At 34.3% G+C, this 18,073-nt stretch overlaps 1 protein-coding gene across 4 annotated transcripts in view; it reads left to right on the top strand.

Moving 5' to 3' along the window:
• The window catches only part of tefu (Serine/threonine-protein kinase tefu), a 177,522-nt gene that overhangs the window by 153,217 nt on the left and 6,232 nt on the right, over positions 1-18,073 (top strand). For all 4 annotated transcript variants that reach the window (XM_076495794.1, XM_076495786.1, XM_076495802.1 and 1 more), the window contains 4 exons: positions 1,070-1,225; positions 1,809-1,974; positions 12,767-12,853; positions 13,510-13,624. In XM_076495794.1, coding sequence (XP_076351909.1) covers positions 1,070-1,225; positions 1,809-1,974; positions 12,767-12,853; positions 13,510-13,624 — 524 coding nt within the window. The remainder of the gene's footprint in view (positions 1-1,069; positions 1,226-1,808; positions 1,975-12,766; positions 12,854-13,509; positions 13,625-18,073) is intronic.

Below are 18,073 nucleotides of genomic sequence, written 5' to 3'. Positions count from 1 at the left end.
TCTTTTAAATTATATATATATATATATATACTCTTCAAAACAAGAAACGCAAAAAGGAAATTTTTGTTATTTTAAAGAGAAATATATGTAATAACTTTACAAGCTCAGAGTATGTGATGTTACACGTGTTAAGGCACTGATTGTCAAACCAAAATAACAATAAAAGCACCATCACAAGGCTATGGAATCGTTACCAACAACATGGATCAACTCATGACTGTCCACGATCTGGCAGACCTCGTGTGACCACGCCTGCACAAGATCGCAACATCCGGTTACGTCACCTTTGGGATAGGACCACCACTGCGACGTCTACTGCCTCAACCATACCAGGGCTGCGTAGGATTTCCGATCAGACCGTCTACAAGATTCTTAGGCCCCATGTGCAACCCATCATGGTGAACGTCAACGATGTTTTTCAACATGACAATGCCCGTCCTCACACAGCCCGACTCACCACTGTCTTCTTGAGACAGCACAACATCAACGTTCTTCCCTGGCCCTCCAGATCACCAGATTTAAACCCCATTGAACATCTTTGGGACGAGTTGGACCGATGTCTGCGACTGCGACAACCTCAACCGCAGACTCTGCCTCAGCTTGCAGCAGCTTTGCAGGCTAAGTGGACAGCCATTCCACAGGATGTGATTTGCCATCTCATCGCTTCCATGGGCATGAGATGCCAAGCAGTTATTGATGCTCATGGGGGGCATACTCATTATTGACGTTGAGTGACATTAAACTTCAACTGGTGAGCGTGGACTTCGCCTTTGCAGACTTTGGATGTTCAGCAGTGAATGTGCAAAGTTTCACCGCGTCATACAGAACTACCCGGAATAAACTTGTTAACAATTTGTCTCATATTTTGCCTTTTGCATTTCATTTTTTGAAGAGTATATATAGCCACCCACCTAAATGTATACATTACTTAATTACCAGGTGCTGATGTGGCTTTCGCTAAAAGACAAAACCATGTATTTTTATACGTGAGTACAAAAAATAAACATGATGTATTATATATGGGCTCAATGAATATAAATAAAGGTCTTAACAATTTTAATTTCATTAGGTTGTTCCCCTGTCTCGTCAAAGTGGGGTGTTACAGTGGTGTGAAAGAACTCAGCCGTTTGGGGAATACCTCATAGGAAAAGATAACCAAGGAGGAGCACACTTAACATACTACCCCCAAAGCTGGGCAGCATCAAAGTGTAGGAATGAAATGAGTGTAAGTGGTGTCCATAATAATTCATTTTAATTGCTTCTTCAGTTTATTGCTGATTGATACTTGTAATATTCCCCGTGTAAAATATGTAGTTATTTATTGTCATTTTAGAATTAAATATGTAAATGAACATTCAACATTTACATAGATTATTTTGAACAATAAAATGTGAGTGAAGTTCATATTAGAATTTCTACACTGTCAGTAACAGTTCACATGAGGCAAATGGTAATGTGAATTATCTTTAATAACTCATACACTTGTCTTGAGACTTTTTTTACTGACTGATTGTATTTTTTTACTGACTCTAAATACTGTCACTAAAATTCTGTAATTGTAGAGGAAAATGATTGTGTTATATGACTAAAGTATTTCATTCTCACCTTGGTTGTTATTACAACAGCATTTCTCAAGAGAAAGTATTAGATGTTAATGTGTTCAGATATTAATGATAAAATCATTTTCTTATTATTAATTAACTTTTATTAGTGTTGATTGTGAGGGTCTTGCTGATGTATACATTTTACTACAGTTTTAAATGTTTCGTAGCTTGAATAACAAACATACACATACTTATTCTTAACAGAAGGCATCACAGAAAGTACCAGAAGAAAAACTGAAAACCTACCTTAAAATTTGTCAAAATTTTCTGCCAGTTTTTCGCTACTTTTTTTTGGAACAGTTCCCTGAGCCTGCAGTTTGGTTTGAACGTCGTTTGGCTTATACTCAGAGTGTAGCTACATGTTCAATAGGTAAGAGAAACAATTTTAAAATAGGACGTAATGCCTTATATGCTAGTGTTGTTAATTACTAGAGCTTTAAAATACAGTGTTAACTGCATATTATTAGAATGATTTCTATTGGTTAATCAGTAGCAATCTATTTTAAATCAAGTATATAGTGCTGAAATAGGTGAACCACAGGGGCATTGATACATTGCATATTCATCTGAAAATGAAACAGTTGTCTATAGTTTTCCTGTTCTTTATACTTATTCAATTTTGGAAAACCACTATTCAGAGTCTGCAACACAAATTGTTGTATAGTTTCATTAGAATACCCCTTGGAGTGGATTCCTGTACGTGGTGAGGGGAAGATTCTATTCTTTTAGTTTACCTCCTCTGGGATCTAAACATCCACCCACATGTTTTCTGTGCGTGGTGACCTGTGAAGCGGAGGAGAGGAAGGATCCTGGTTGTTGAGGGATCCAACCCTAAGACACCACTTTGACCTTGAAGGGTGACCCCCCTTGGGTCCTTTAGCTGTTCCATTTGGGCTAGGGTGAACCAAGTACCAGTGTTAGATGTTCTCAATAGCTGTTGTGGACATTGTATCTGATGCTGGTGTTTGGGTATAGTACTCACAAAACCCTGGCATTGCTACAGTGTTTTTGTTTGGCATTGTAGTGTGTCCCCCCGAAGGGCTTCATGGTGGGTGGGGTCAGTAGGCACTGAAATATTCCTTTTTTTATCATGGATCCTCCAAATAAAAACTTAAATAAAATAATGAAAAAATAGTCCATAGGTAAATGACTACATCTTGAAGATTCTGAGCAACAATCTTCAACATCTGTAACACCTGTTCTACCTCATTTTCTTATACTACATTCTCTTTTGGACAAACCTTTTGGGCAAATGTCTCCCTTTTTTATTCAGAAAGGACTAGAGGGACTTTCTGGCTCTCCAAAGTCAGTAAAGAAGCTATGATCTGGTGACATATTGGTGGAAACATCCACATCTCAACACAGTGAACACTTCTTGCATTCAAAGGTGATTGGGGATATACCAATTGAGGTTACACCTCATGCTGCTTTGAATTCATCACGAGGAGTTATTGTTGAGAGAGATTTGAAGAATATCCCCGAGTTGGAGATTCTCGCTGGTTTCTCCACCCGAGGAGTTTCTGCAGTGAGGCGTATCTCCACTTGTAAAGATGGAATTACAATGCCAACCAATGTCCTCATTCTGACATTTACATTACCACGTCCACCTGCTACCATCAAGACAGGTTATCTTAACTGCAAGGTACAGCCATACATTCCACATCCTCTCAGATGTTTCCAGTGTCAGCAGTTTGGTCACTCAAAGACATCACATCATGGTTCCTTGATGTGTGCTTGTTGAGGTGGCAAGGACAACAATGCTTATGAGTGTGAAACAGACCCTCTTTGCATCAATTGCAATGGCTCTCACCCATCTTACTTTCGTTTTTGCCCTAAATGGTTGGAAGAAAAAGAGGTGCAGCATTTAAAAATGATTCATAACATTACTTCTCCTGAGGTTTAAAAGATCTGTCCACCACTTCATCTTGGACGTGTGCTGTTGCACTTCATTCCACAACTACAGTGAGAAGGCAGACAGATCTCTCTGTGCCTCCAAAAGAATCATTCTCAAAACAAATGAAAAGCCTTTTGACCTCCATGGTTAAAAAAGTTGATCCACTTCCTTTGGTTCTGGGTACAGGCACTACCTCAGATACATCTTCTTCTCCCACCCCAAGATGCAAAATGATCATTTGTTCACGTGTTCAGTTGCTGGAATCCTCTCCAAACGGCAAAGACCTGTCCAGTCCACCCAGGGCATGATCCAAAGAGGTCGATAGACCTTCCTCTAATAAAGATAGTAAAGAAAAAAAGATGTGGTCGTAAACAGAAGGATTCTCCACCCAATTCGCCTACACATAAATAAAAAATGGTCACCTTGATACAATGGAACTGTCGAGGTTTTACGTTTTAATCTGGATGACATCAAAACACTGATTGCTTCCTACCATCCTTTATGTCTTTCCCTGCAGGAAACATTTCTGAAACCTGCCACTTTTCATGGAGGGTTGACAACGATTCACGAGGCAGTGATCATTTTCCTATAATATTGAGAGAGACTGGCTGTGGTCAGTGCCACCCGAACCACGTGTTCCGATGGAAGCTGGATCAAGCAAACTGGCCATCTTTCACTGCTCTTGCAGAACTTGATCCTGTTATTGTCTGTAAGCCATCAATTTTATGACTGTGTGGCAGCAGTAACTGACTGTATTATACAAGCAGTTGCTCAGTGTATTCTTAAAACATCGACACATTTTTCATGATATCCTCATTTGTTGAGGAATCCTGTCTGCCACATGGCATGAAATGCTCAAAAATGGGCCTGGGATACTTTCTGCAGATATCCTACACTCTCGAACCACATCGCTTTCCAGTATGCCTGTTCACAAGCTCAGTGGGTAAGACGTCAAAGTCAGAAGGAATCTTGGATTAAGTTCACAGCTGGCATATCTTCTACCATCAGTTCCAAAGTCATATGGGACAAGATTTCAAAAGGTCAGTGGGCAGTATAATTCTGTCCCCCTCTTGATCTTGCTCTGTGATGGCCAGAAAGTAGCTGATATTCTAGGTGAAAGCTTTTGCAAGGTATCTAGGACTTCCTCTTCTTCCTCCACTTTCTAAGCCATCAAGACTTGGGCAGAACGATCACCTCTTTCCTATCGAGCTGATTGTCTCTATGACTGTAATTGTCCCTTTACACTGGTGGAACTCAAACTGGCCCTTCATCGGTCAGACCTAATGATGTACATTATTAAATGCTGTGCCATTTATCTCCTGCTTCTCTTGCTATTCTTCTGATTGTTTTTAACTGGATCTGGCGGGAGAATGTTTTTATTGATGCTTGGTGCCAGGCTATTGTCCTACCTTTTTCTAAGCCTGGGAAAGATCCCAAGATTCCTTCAAACTACTGTTCAACTGCTTTGATGAGCTGTCTCTGTAAGACCTTAGAAAGGATGGTTAATGCTCGTCTTGTTTGATTCCTTGAATCAAACAGTCTCTTCTTGCATACCCAGTGTGGGTTCTGACAGCAGTGCTCCACCATGGATTAAAACATCAATCAGAGAAGCCTTTCTCAAATGACAACATCTTGTATCAATATTCTTTGACATTGAGAGGGCTTATAATACAACATGGAGGTATGGCATTTTGCAAGACCTCTATATATATGGGTTACGTGGTTATTTGTCGATTTTTACTAAATATTTTTAATGGACAGGAAATTCCAAGTTCGTGTGGGTTCGACACTTTCCCATTCTTTTCTACAGGAACTTGGAGTCCCTCAGGGCTGTGTTTTGAGTGTCACACTTTTCAGTATAAGGTTAATGCCATCACCGAACAATTTCCTCTCACTGTTGCAAATGGGCTTTATGTTGATGACTTTCACATTTCATGTCAGTTGTCAACTATGAGGTATATTGAGTGGCAGCTACAGACTGCTTTTAATCGTTTACTGAGGTGGACTACTGCAAAGGACTTTATCTTCTCTCTTTAAAACCGTTTGCATGCACTTTTGCCACCAGTGGAGTATTCACCCTGATCTTGGACTCCGTATTGGTGAAGTTGTGCTGCCTATGGTCTCTGAGACAAAGTACTTGGGGCTTATCTTTGACCATAAGCTGACCTTTATATCACACATCATGCAGCTACAGGTAAAATGTACAAGAGCACTGAACATCCTCCATGTCCTCTCACCCACCACTTGGGGAGCAGATAGATGTTCTGTGCTACAGATATATTGTTCTCTTATTCGATCGATCATCATCAAGGACTTCGGTTCTGCACCGGGGCTTTCTGCACTTCCCATTTCAGTGCTTACATATAGAGTCTCATGAACCTCCTTTCCACCTCTGCCATTCACAACTGTTTTTACTATATACTTAGAAACTTTGTTCCTTACCAAAGCATTCCACCTGGGGTTGTGTTTTCTTTCCTCGGTGGGCTATACCCATTCAGAACATACGATCTGCCGCTGTTCCTTTTGCCCTTCATATCCAGGTGCAGTTGGATGAATTGGGTCTGTCCTTGGATAATATTGCTGTATTCACTGGTCAGCCCACTCCACCATGGCTTCTTACAATTCCCAATTGTGACCTATCTTTAAGTCATCTGAGAAAAGTAGACACTCCTAATTAGAAATACTGTCTGCTTTTTGCTGAACATCTTTCAAACCATCCTTCCATTCCTGTTTATACAGATGGTTCAAAATCAGGTGACTGTGTGGGCTCTGCCATGGTTTGTTGTGTTTCGGTTCGGTGGTTGTGCGCAGAATCCTCTCTACAGCTTCTGTGTTCACTGCTGAGCTGTACAGAATTTCTCTTGCCCTGGATCACATTGAAGCTAAGCAGTACTCAAACTACACTATTTATACTGATTCATTTAGTTCTCTACTGGCCCTGGAATTGCTTCATGTTGGTTCACACCCTGTTCTTGCCAATATTCAAAACTGACTGGCCCATTTCCCTTTAACTTCTACATCTATCCATTCTGTGGGCCATATTGGTATTTGCTGGAATGAGCTTGTTGACACTGCAGGTAAATCTATCTGTTCTGGCACTATCACCACTGTACCTGTTTCATACATGGACTATAGTCCAGTATTCAAGGCTCAGCTCTGTGCCAGCTTGCAGTCAACTTGGAGTGAGCAACATGAAAACAAGCTTTTCGAAATAAAATCCTATATTGGATTTTGGCCATCTTGCTTCCATAAGGATCAGAAAAAGGAAGTTGTTCTAACTAGACTACACATTGGTCACAGTTTTTTAACTCATCATTTTCCTTTATCTGGAACTTATGCACCAATATGTAGTCTGTGTGACACTCAGGTCACAATAAGTCACATTTTACTTTCTTGCCATTGTAATAATTTTCAATGACGGCACCATTTTAAACATGTTCTGTCCAAATGTTTGTCCATAATGTTAAACAGTTTTATTGATGATGGTGACACTGTCCACCTTAGAAATGTTTTTTTGATGGATATTAATCTTTTTTATGCCATTTAAGTTTTTTAATTTATATATTAGACCTTTTTTGATGTGATTCCCTTTAAAGAATCAAAGTCCATTTAGTTTGATTTCAAATTAGAAAATGGCTATAACATCAAATAAGTCGAAATCAGGACTGGAAAGGCCAACTTGAGGTGACTGACACTGTTGTTTGAACTACCTGTTAGTCTTGCTAACAGGTTATTAAAATTTTGCTACAAGTCTTTTCAAAAACTTTTATTACTTTACTTTTTGAAAATGTCCATAAAGTCAAGTAACTCAGAACCAGGACTGGAAAGGCCAACTTCAGGTGACTGATGGTGGTTTTTGTACCTACCTGTTAGTCTTTCTGGTGAGTTATGATAATTACAATTATGCTACAGAAAGTCCTTTACAACTTGTATTACTGTAGTTTTTCTCTTAATGCTATAGACTAAATGTAAACATTGGTTTTATGCTATTTATATTTTTTTAAAACTTTGTTTTGTTTTACCTTAATTTCTTTTTATGAATTTTACTATATTTACTTTAATTTTAACTTTTTGCCAGATATTTGGCACAGATAGCCTAACTGCTTTTTTGCCGTAAAACACCAAATCAACTAGCCAACCATTAGAATATGGACTGTTATTGTTCCTGAATCTGCTTATTATTACCTTTTTAAGTTTGACAAAGAGGATACACACTGAAAAATGTAATAAGTTATTATGCTTTATGTTTAACTGGAGATAAACCACTACAAAGAAGGCTTACTAAAGTTTTTGAATGACCAAAAGAAATGTGTTAAAATATCTAAAGATCCAACAAAATCCACTGAATATAAATATACACACTTAAGAAACTTACACTACTGAATATGCTTGTTCGTTCAGCCATGTGGATGGTACAGTGTGATGGTTTATTCCACTAGTTGTTGGGAGGATAATTCCAGAGTTGGCAGTGGGTGATGTTGACTTGCTAGCTACCTTCCCTCTGAACAAATAAATACTTATACAACATTCTTAAGTTTAAATATCTTTTTTTCACCAAGATAAGTTTTTTTTACATTATTGCTGTGGAGAAGTATAGATGCTCTCCATTTTATCTTTATGTATAGTTTTGTGGGAAATGCTTGAATGCTGTGAAAAATAATGTGATTCTTCATACTCGAATATTTCTCAACCATGTTTATCGTTAAGGAAATTGCACAGTTAGGCATTACTTAAATTGTGCTGGCAAATTTATTCTCAAGTCTGTGTAGGACTAAAGAGAACACATGAAAGTGTTGATACTAGTGACCTAGTCCTTTTACTAATATTTTGTTCTAAAAGATTGGTTTATTTTTTACTTTAATTTGTCTAGCATACATGATATTTATGCATATTATACTAGCTTGTGTATTGGTTTAGTTCAAAGGTTATTTACATGAGGAGAAAGAGATACCCACCCCCCAAAGAAATCTGATATTGATCACATTATTTTTCAGCTTTTATATAGAGTAAACTTGTTTTGCATTCTTTAATAAGAAAATAAATATGTTCTATAGACACTGTTACATTTGATTAGATTTGTTTAAGTGGCCATTTTATTAAAAATATAGAAATATTTTTGTTTTTTAATTTATTGCCTCCTTACTTTTTCTACCTTCCCTTCAGTAGAAAACATGGTTACATCACTGAATTTGAGTTACCTTTCTTTCCTTTCTAGCATGACTGCAGGTTATAAAAATATCATGGTTATTCTAAGTAGCTTAAGACTAGTAACATTCTGCAACTGTTTCTACTCAATTTTATTATTTTATTGCACCATTTTAACCAAATCAAATTAGTAATCCTATCATAAAAGTTGTAATTCACTTGGTGAATGTGTACCTCATGTTACTGTACTGAATTACATATCACACAAGCTACTTGCATTTGTTGTGGGTAAGCTTTATTTATTTATTTTCATTATCTTTTGCAATTTAACCTAATGATTTTTACATTATGGTTACCTTTGTGACAATAAATATAACTACACATGAAAATCAAGTAATGTTTGACCCTTCTTTTTTTTTGCACTCTGTTACTGATGAAATTTAAGATTACTTTTTTTTTTCTTTAGAATGATGGATGGTGCTGATATATTAAATAATTTTTATTTATTTAAATAATACACGTAAGAACCCAGAAACATAACATGATAAAATTAAAGAAGGTTCTTAAGTATTATAAGTTAACTGGATTTCTAACTAAGGAAGGAAGGCTTTAAGTAACTCCCATAGGTACTCAGTCTCAATGTCATAAAATAAACTTTCAAGTTGAAGATGAAATAGACAGTGCCGTCTGCTGTATTATATGTCACTTGATAGATTAAAATCTTCCTGTTTGTCGTAAGTTATGTAAAAGGTTAGAGAGGTGACAGGTTGACATGGCAGCTGGGTCTGTTTTACCAGTTTATGACTGTAAACGGAGAAAAATGGAAAAAATTATTGCCCTATTAATGGTTATAATATAGTAAGTAGTTTACATCAAATATTATAATTCAGAGAGGAATTACCTAACACGAAAACATAACAGTAATACAAACTTTTTGACGTCCTAACAGTAAAATGGTGAAAAAATACAGTACATTAAAAAGTAAGATTTGTAATACAAAATGACTCATTATAAAATTAACATGTATAAACTATAATTCAGGCTCCTTAGTCAGAATCTCACATTAAAACAACATTAAACATGGATTTATTCCATATTACACAACTACTCCTTATACAACATGGTTATTTTCCAGAATTACTTTATAGAATATCTTAAGCAGGTACAAATTATTACTTTACATCATGGATTAACATGGATTTATTCCATATTACACAACTACTCCTTATACAACATGGTTATTTTCCAGAATTACTTTATAGAATATCTTAAGCAGGTACAAATTATTACTTTATATCACAGAAGGAAAAAAAGAAAAAAAGAATGAGCCCTGTAATGGTGAAATCAAATTTTTAACATCAAGCAAACAAAAAATTGACTAAACATGCGAAAGCCCTTTAACACAGACTTTTTTTTTTGCTCAGTAAATAATACTGCATACAAAATTTAACAGAATACTAGAGGTGCTTATCTCATCACATAGTAGGCAATTTAATACATATCTAGATACTGATGCCACGATAGCACCCAGATACAGAAGTTTTACCAATGGTTTGTTACAAAGATTGTCTATATTACTAACATTACTTATTTAAGTACTTCACCTTTTACAGTGCTTTATTAAATTCTCAAGTTTTATCAACTAAGTGGCAGCTGGAAAAAGAAGTAAATTAAATAAAAAAAAGTTAATACTTGCCTGTATGTTTTGTTAAGTTACTTTACATGTTACGTTTTTGATAAAAGAAACAAAGACATCATGTAGTACTTCATACTTGTCTTCTTTTATTGAATCATGTAATTTTAAACAAATATATTTTACTAGAAATTCTGATTTCTTCTTTACAAAAGATTTGTAATGTTTAGTAAAAGCTTGTCAGATTTTGTGAAGATGCGTAAATTGTATTATATCGGACAATGTATTGATACTGTAGTGTCACTTTGTCTCATGACATCTTTAATTAATACATAGTGAAATTTATGATACCCATACAAAATTGTAATACAAGATGGAGATAAGAAACTTACAATGTATATACACTGTTAAATTTATATGTTCCCCCATTTCCCAACTACCATGGGTTGATAGTAATTTTACAGGCTTACAATACTGAAATTCAGACTTTGATTCCCTTCATTGGATAAAAATAGCTTATCATAGATATTCAAATAAGTACTTTCAGCACATGCCTTTTTATCAGGATAGTGATATTAATGACATCCTCACTCTCTTCTGCCTCATCAATCTCAACCTCTGATTTCTTATCTAACCAGTGCATGAGAGGCTTGTCTGTAATATATGGACACAACTTACTGAATTGTTCTATATGCTTTTGTGTTCCTAGCATAAACTATAATTCATATATTAGTCTGTTTTTCACTACTTTTTAATTGCACATCTTTTGACGTATGGTGGCTTTTTGTAGTTACTGACATGTAAGGTAATGCAGAGCTTAAGCAATTTACATATTTTTGGGAATATTGTGAGGCTCTGACTTGTGAGGGATATCATTTCCACAGGGAGCAGGATCTTCTGCTTGAAAGTGAGTATTTTTGGTAAATAACCAGCTGATCTCTGTTTGCTAACTATGGACACTATTGTAATATACTGTTAGATCTAATCCAGTTCAGTTCTGCTGGAAGGAGTAAATTTTGTAAGCATATGCTTGATAGTTTGTATCATACACATTTACCCCATATCTAACAGTACACAACTTAGGGAACATTTGGCTGTTGAAATTAGCTTTCTGATATGAACTGGGCTGTCCAGTTCTCTGCCAACGCATCAGCTACAGACTGTAACAAAGTATAAACTAATAGGTAAGCATCCCATGTTGTGAAGTAGTTGATGGCAACAGGTATGTTCAGGTGGCCTTTTTTTGTATCTGGGATCAACCATTATTCTCCAGCACCATCTTTTAAAGGATATCTAAGAATTCATTGCAAGTGTTTATCCTGTTTTGGCTGGCTCTTTACCAGGGCAAGACACACTGTACAATGTGTACACCTGTGCTGAACATCTAGATTCAAATATTGCCAGTAGAAATGTCATCAAATGTTAGTGTACATGCACATGATACCTTGTTGGTCCCCAGTCTTAGCATTAAGGAAATACTGTAGAATCTTGTGCTTTATAACTTAGGGGACTACTAGTTGCAGCATAGGCTAAGAATCATGACATGGTTTTGATAATAACAGTGCAGCACATTTTGTTGCATTTATAAATGACCATACAACTGTAAAGTCTAATGAAATTTTATTTTGTTTCTCTAACTGTCCTTCCCAGACATCATCTTGAATAATAAGGAGCAGTCAACTTAGGTCTGTGTTCTTTTGTTGTTCTTTTTGGAGTTCCCAAAGTTTTAATTATAATATTCTTCCACTTGTGGAACCTCTTACTGTATTATAGCTTGCATTACTATGGCAGAAATGGTTTCACTTTTCACGCAGTAACCAGGATCAGCACTGAATGGTAGGGCCATATGGTGCAATGAGACAATGTGCTAAAATTGGGTTGAGATGATGCACTATGAAAAAGTCATATTCTAGCAACATTGCTATCCAATTTAATATTATCCCTTTTCAGATTTTAAAGCTAAAAACTCATTTTAGTGAATCATAGTTCAACTGGATGTGATCTTATTTATTTAACATGTGTTATACTACACTGACAGACTATTGATGAGGAAACCTGGATAATTTTTTTGGAATGTTGAGTTTTTTTCCAAAAGGAGTTTTTTGTTGACTAGCTGTGACTGGTACTTAATGTATCTTGTTTGCTCATAGATATTAATTAATGATTTGTTTTCTTTAATACACCTTGCTTTCATACTATAAGTCTATAACTCTTGTGAGTGGACCATACTTCATATTGAAGCATCCATTCTGTATCTCCGTGTTGACAAATTTTCAAGGGATTCAGCCCTAAGAAAATATTTAGAAATAGACTTCAAATTACAATTTGTTCCATGGCAGTAACTAATTTTGGGAAATATTTCAGTAATAAGAATTATCATAATAATGTTAAATTGGGTACATACTTCAAATATTATGTTGTTATGACAATATTATTCAATGAGAAATATATGTTTCTGTGAAACTAATTACATTTTTTTACCTAAATCAGTTGGTCACATCCTGGGTCTGGGTGACAGACATGTTCAGAACATACTTATTGACAAAAGTACAGCTGAAATGATTCATATAGATTTAGGTAAGATTTTCCATTGACTATTATATGTATTGGAGTATTTTTCTTTATAACCATTGCACAAAGTTACTAAAGATTGTGAATATTTAAAAAGTTAACAAAATTTTAATAAATGTACATATTTTACATTTTATAATATTAATATTCATATTATTAATTTTGTTGTTTTACAAAATATTTATTAAAGTATAAAATAATATGAAGGTTTAGAAACTTAGTATAAAAGCCAGCAGGTGTTTCATTTCTTAGTTAATCTGAATGTTAGTGTGCATGACTTTCTGCCAATGGTTGTAAATGTTTGAAAATGTAAAATTTATTAAAGTTTAAAATCTGTGTTACCTTTATATCTTGTATTAGAAATTATTTATAATAAGAGTAGGAAATGTATACATATAGTATTTTCCAGATCTTGTATTAAAGTATCTGCATTTCATATTATGTTATTAGATACTCTCTTATATTTAGTTGAAACTATTTTAACAATATAAGAGAAATGTTTTATAGTTAATTTATGATTTAAAATGTTGTTGCTAATACAGATACTTAGAGATAGAAACTAACATCAAAAGTTACATGAATTAAAAAATATGCAATGAAACTTCTGTTAGGGAAGGACTGTATGAATATGAATAAAAATATGAAATTGAATTTTTTCTCAGGTGTAGCATTTGAACAAGGGAAACTTTTACCAACTCCAGAAACTGTTCCATTTCGTCTAACAAGAGATATTGTTGATGGAATGGGTGTTAGTGGTGTTGAAGGTGTATTTCGGAGGTAAGCAATTTTTTTTCTTTTGTTTGGAGATAGGGCTAACTCCAGCTTCACTTTCAATATATTAGGTGAAAATATTCAACATGCCTCCTTTTTTTTCTTTAATCTCAGGTTGTAGTTATATATTTATCTTGTAGTTTTGTTGACATTGTACTTGATAGACAAACATTTCTTTACATGCTGTTTAAGATTTTTATCACACAGTCTGTTGTTTTGCATGAACAACATACATTATGTATTTTTTATCTATTACAGTTTTGCTTCTTGCTTCTCTGTAGTGCAGTATCTTTGGAGTTTTTGTTGATGTAAAAACTAACCTAACTAATATAGTCTGTATGATATTACTGGAATATCCCACAAAATATCAGTATTTTTTTTATAACATAAGCTTGAAAAGTAGTATTTCTATATATAGTTTCCAAACAAACCTAAGATACACATGATATTTGTCCTTTTATTTGCTGAAAATAATGTAACAACTTCAATTATGTGTCAACATACAAGAGTCTTAGTTTATCCTGTATGACTATTGAAGCTAATTATGAATTAATTATCCTTTTTTTATTACTAAATATAAATTATCAATTAATTTTGTATCCTGAATGTAAGATGCTAATCTACTGTCATCTTCAAGAAAGCCCTTTGGAGGTAGGGTCTTTAAAAAGTATGGCATGTTGCTATTATACATTTATATGGAGTTTTCTCAATGAAAACTTAATGAACTATCTGAATAATTTCAAGGTGGATGTTCAGGTTAGGCAGACTTCTAGGATAAACTAAGACTTGTATGTTGACACATAATTGAAGTTGTTACATTATTTTCAGCAAATAAAAGGACATATATCATGTGTATCTTAGGTTTGTTTGGAAACTATATATAGAAATACTACTTTTCAAGCTTATGTTATTAAAAAATACTGATATTTTGTGGGATATCCTAGTAATATCATACAGACTATATTAGGTTAGTTTTTACATCAACAAAAACTTGACTGAGGATGTTTTCAGTTATGTGGATATGGAAGACTTCTTTTATCTTTCTTTTCATTGCGAGTGGCTCATATTCTATTATTTTTGTGTTGTTCCATTTGATTGTCTGATCTGTGTTTCTGTTATGATGGATTATTGCACAGAAGTCAGTGTCATAGAATCTTGCACGTTTCTTGTGTTCTTGAATTTTGTTGTTTTTTTTGTTACTTCAGTTGTTAGAGCTTGTATTCAAAAAGATGTTTTAAATGCTGTTGTTTTTGTTTTTCATTTGTTTTTTAAGTGGTTTGATGTGTATTAATTTTAACATATTATGCTATGATTGTATAATGCTGTATTGGCTTTGTAGTATTTGTATATTCTGTGTAAATTTTCAGAGACCTTTGTCATGGAGGAATGTTTTTATGTCTGGAATTTTCTTCTAGCTTGTTCATGGTGCTTGTATTTATTTATCAGTTATTCAGGATATCCATTTCTAAAGAGAGTTGCAATGATATATTTTTATTTCTTCTTTGATGGTATCTTTATTTTAAATCTCATTAATTTTAAAGACCAGGCAGTTAAAAATACCTGCCTTTATTTATGCTGTTGGGATTTTTTTAATCTTTTGTATTACATATATTATGTGCTGTTGTGGTAAACACATTTAGCAGTGTTTGTTATCTTTTTCTCTTAATTATATAATTGGCTGCTCTCATCCAGGTTCATGAATTTTGGAATCTTGTGAATATTATGAATGTAATATTATCAATATATTTTAACTAAATCTTATCTCTTAGAAGGGCTGTTTTGTAGGACATCATTTTTTAAATATTTTATTTAGAGGTTACTAAGTATTAATGATAGACAGAAGATCCTGGCCAGATTTTCTGTTATTGGTAGTATTCGTCTATATGTTTAAGTAAATTGTGTTAATACAGAAAGTTTCAAGTTATCAGGAAGAGTCACAGTTTGGTACATTCATTTAAAGTGCTACCATTTTCAGTTGTTGGCAGAAATGGTACATTAGCAAATAGGCTAGATACATAGAAGTTAATAATTTTATCCGATGAGTTTATTGTTGCTGTTTATATAATCTACGAAGTAGACTAAGTTCTTCACATTTCAAAATATTTTACTGGTTAATAGTGACACATCTACAATATACCTAGCAATGAAGTGAAATGGTGGTGTCTTTTCAATTAACTATGACATGAAGTGTGTATTTCTGCCTGTGAGCATTAGGTATATTATATGTGTATGAAGTAGTGTTACAATATACTGTCAGTTGGTTTGCTATTTCTTAGGGAGGCTGTTCTGAAGGCGTTACCATCAAAAGTTCTGTATATGTGGATATATATACAAAGCCTCCAGATACTGACAAATATTTTGATCAATGATAAAACCACTATCATTGGTGTCCAAGATGAATTAGGTTCTTGAATCTGGATTTCCTGAGCACTTAGTAAACTGGAATAAAATCATACACATGCTGCTTTGTTCTCCTTTGTCATAACTTTTAAAGTGTTCAGAAGCAACAACATAATATTATAACAGTTAATACCTACCAAAAACACTTGAGGGTCCATTAAAGAGGAAAGGTCCATGTAAAACAATCCTTGTGAATGTGAACTCCAAAACATCAGAGAAACAAAAGAAAGCCAAGAAAGGTTAGAAATGAGTAGCATAATATACACACAAAACTCAGTAATACTGACTTATCTGTAATAGTCCATCATGCCAGAGTGAAAGCCTTATAGATTAAAATGAATTGATACTAAATAATGGGATATGAACCATATAAAAGGAAAAGAAGCATTCTATATCTGAGTAACTGTTAACATACACATTCGATCTACACAGAAGTCAGCAAAACTTGGATACTCAAACTGAAACCATTCAGACAATTTATTCAACTCCAAATAATAAGAAAAACCCTGTATGAGTGGACAACACACTGACCTTACAGTTAAGAGATGCACAATTGAATAACAGTTCTCTTTAGGACCTTTTTGAAGATTGCAGAAGATTAGCTGCTAAAATGTGGATATAAACTGCTTAGTGTTTAGTACTTAGTTATAAAAGACAAAGAAAGTAACTAACTAGTAACTAGAGATAGGTTATCAAAAAGCTAATAACCAACAATAATTGATATCTGACTGTTGCATCCTCATTTTAAGTATATATAAAATTATTTTGGTTTGAGTATTACAGTATTAGATCATTGTACCATAACATTTGAATGATGTTGAAATGCAGTAATTGACCAGTTAATAAGCTCATAAAAGTCAGTACATTAATGCCTAACTGAAGTTAAATCTATTTTGAATGTAAACCTTAGCTTGGTTTAAGCAACTAAAGCTCAGTCACTAAGGAATTTGCTAATAGCTTAGATATAGTTCCTAATATCAGGTTGTCAATTTATGCATTTAACAGAAAGCTGTAGTACAGGTACGATCATAGACCTTATGCCAAAAAAATAATATATTACCTGGAAACATTGCCGTTACTTGAATTTGAAGGTGAAATTGTTGCATTTTTAGTTTTAAAAGTTTTTAATAAGAATTATTTTATTCAAAATAAGTGTTTGAAGGCCTAAAGAATTATGTATTTTTGGTTAAAAATTATGTTCATATCATATAAATAACATATGGACAGCTTAACTATTGCATCAGTTTTGTTATAACCTTCACAATGAAGAATAACATCTTATGTGTTTAGTAGTTTTAGCTGAGCTCTTATTTATACTATGTTGGCTTGTAACAAGCATGCATTAAATGAAATAAAGTGGACACAAATGAATTCGGAAAGATGATTATTTCAATTAATAATGATGGTTTCACTTTCTCCTTATTAGTGTTTTGACCACAATTACGGTTAACATGTTACAGTTTATCAGAATAGATGGTCTGCCATTGTTCCTTTTAGCCTTCGTATCTAGGTGCAGTTGGCTAAATTGGGTCTGTTTGTGGATGATATTGCTGTCTCAGCTGGTCAGCCCATTCCACTATGATTTTACTATTTCCATGTATGACCTTTCTTTGAGTCATCTGAGGAAAGCAGGCTCTCCTGATTGGAAGTACCATCTTCTATTTGTTGAACATATGTTGAGCCATCCTTCCATTCCCATGTATACTGGCAGTTCAAAATCAGATGACTCTGTCACCTCTGCCTTGGTATATTATGTTTTGGTAGTTGCACACAGGATCCCCTTTACAATTTCTGGGTTCAATGCTGAATTGCATGCTATTTCTCTTGCCCTGGATCATGTAGAAGCTATGCAGTACACCACTTGTACTATTTATACCAACTTGTTTAGCTCTCTACTGGCCCTGGAATAGCTTCACATTAGTTCTCACCCTGTTTTTGTTGATATTCAAAACTGACTAGATCATTTCTCTTTTTCAGCCATTTCTATCCTGTTCTTTCTGATACTGGGCCACATCTGTATTCATAGGAATGAGCTTGCTAACAGTGCATCTAAGT

Source organism: Tachypleus tridentatus, chromosome 1, assembly GCF_004210375.1.
Source record: "Tachypleus tridentatus isolate NWPU-2018 chromosome 1, ASM421037v1, whole genome shotgun sequence".
Taxonomy (NCBI): Eukaryota; Metazoa; Arthropoda; class Merostomata; order Xiphosura; family Limulidae; genus Tachypleus; species Tachypleus tridentatus.
This window is presented reverse-complemented; position numbering and strand designations above follow the sequence as displayed.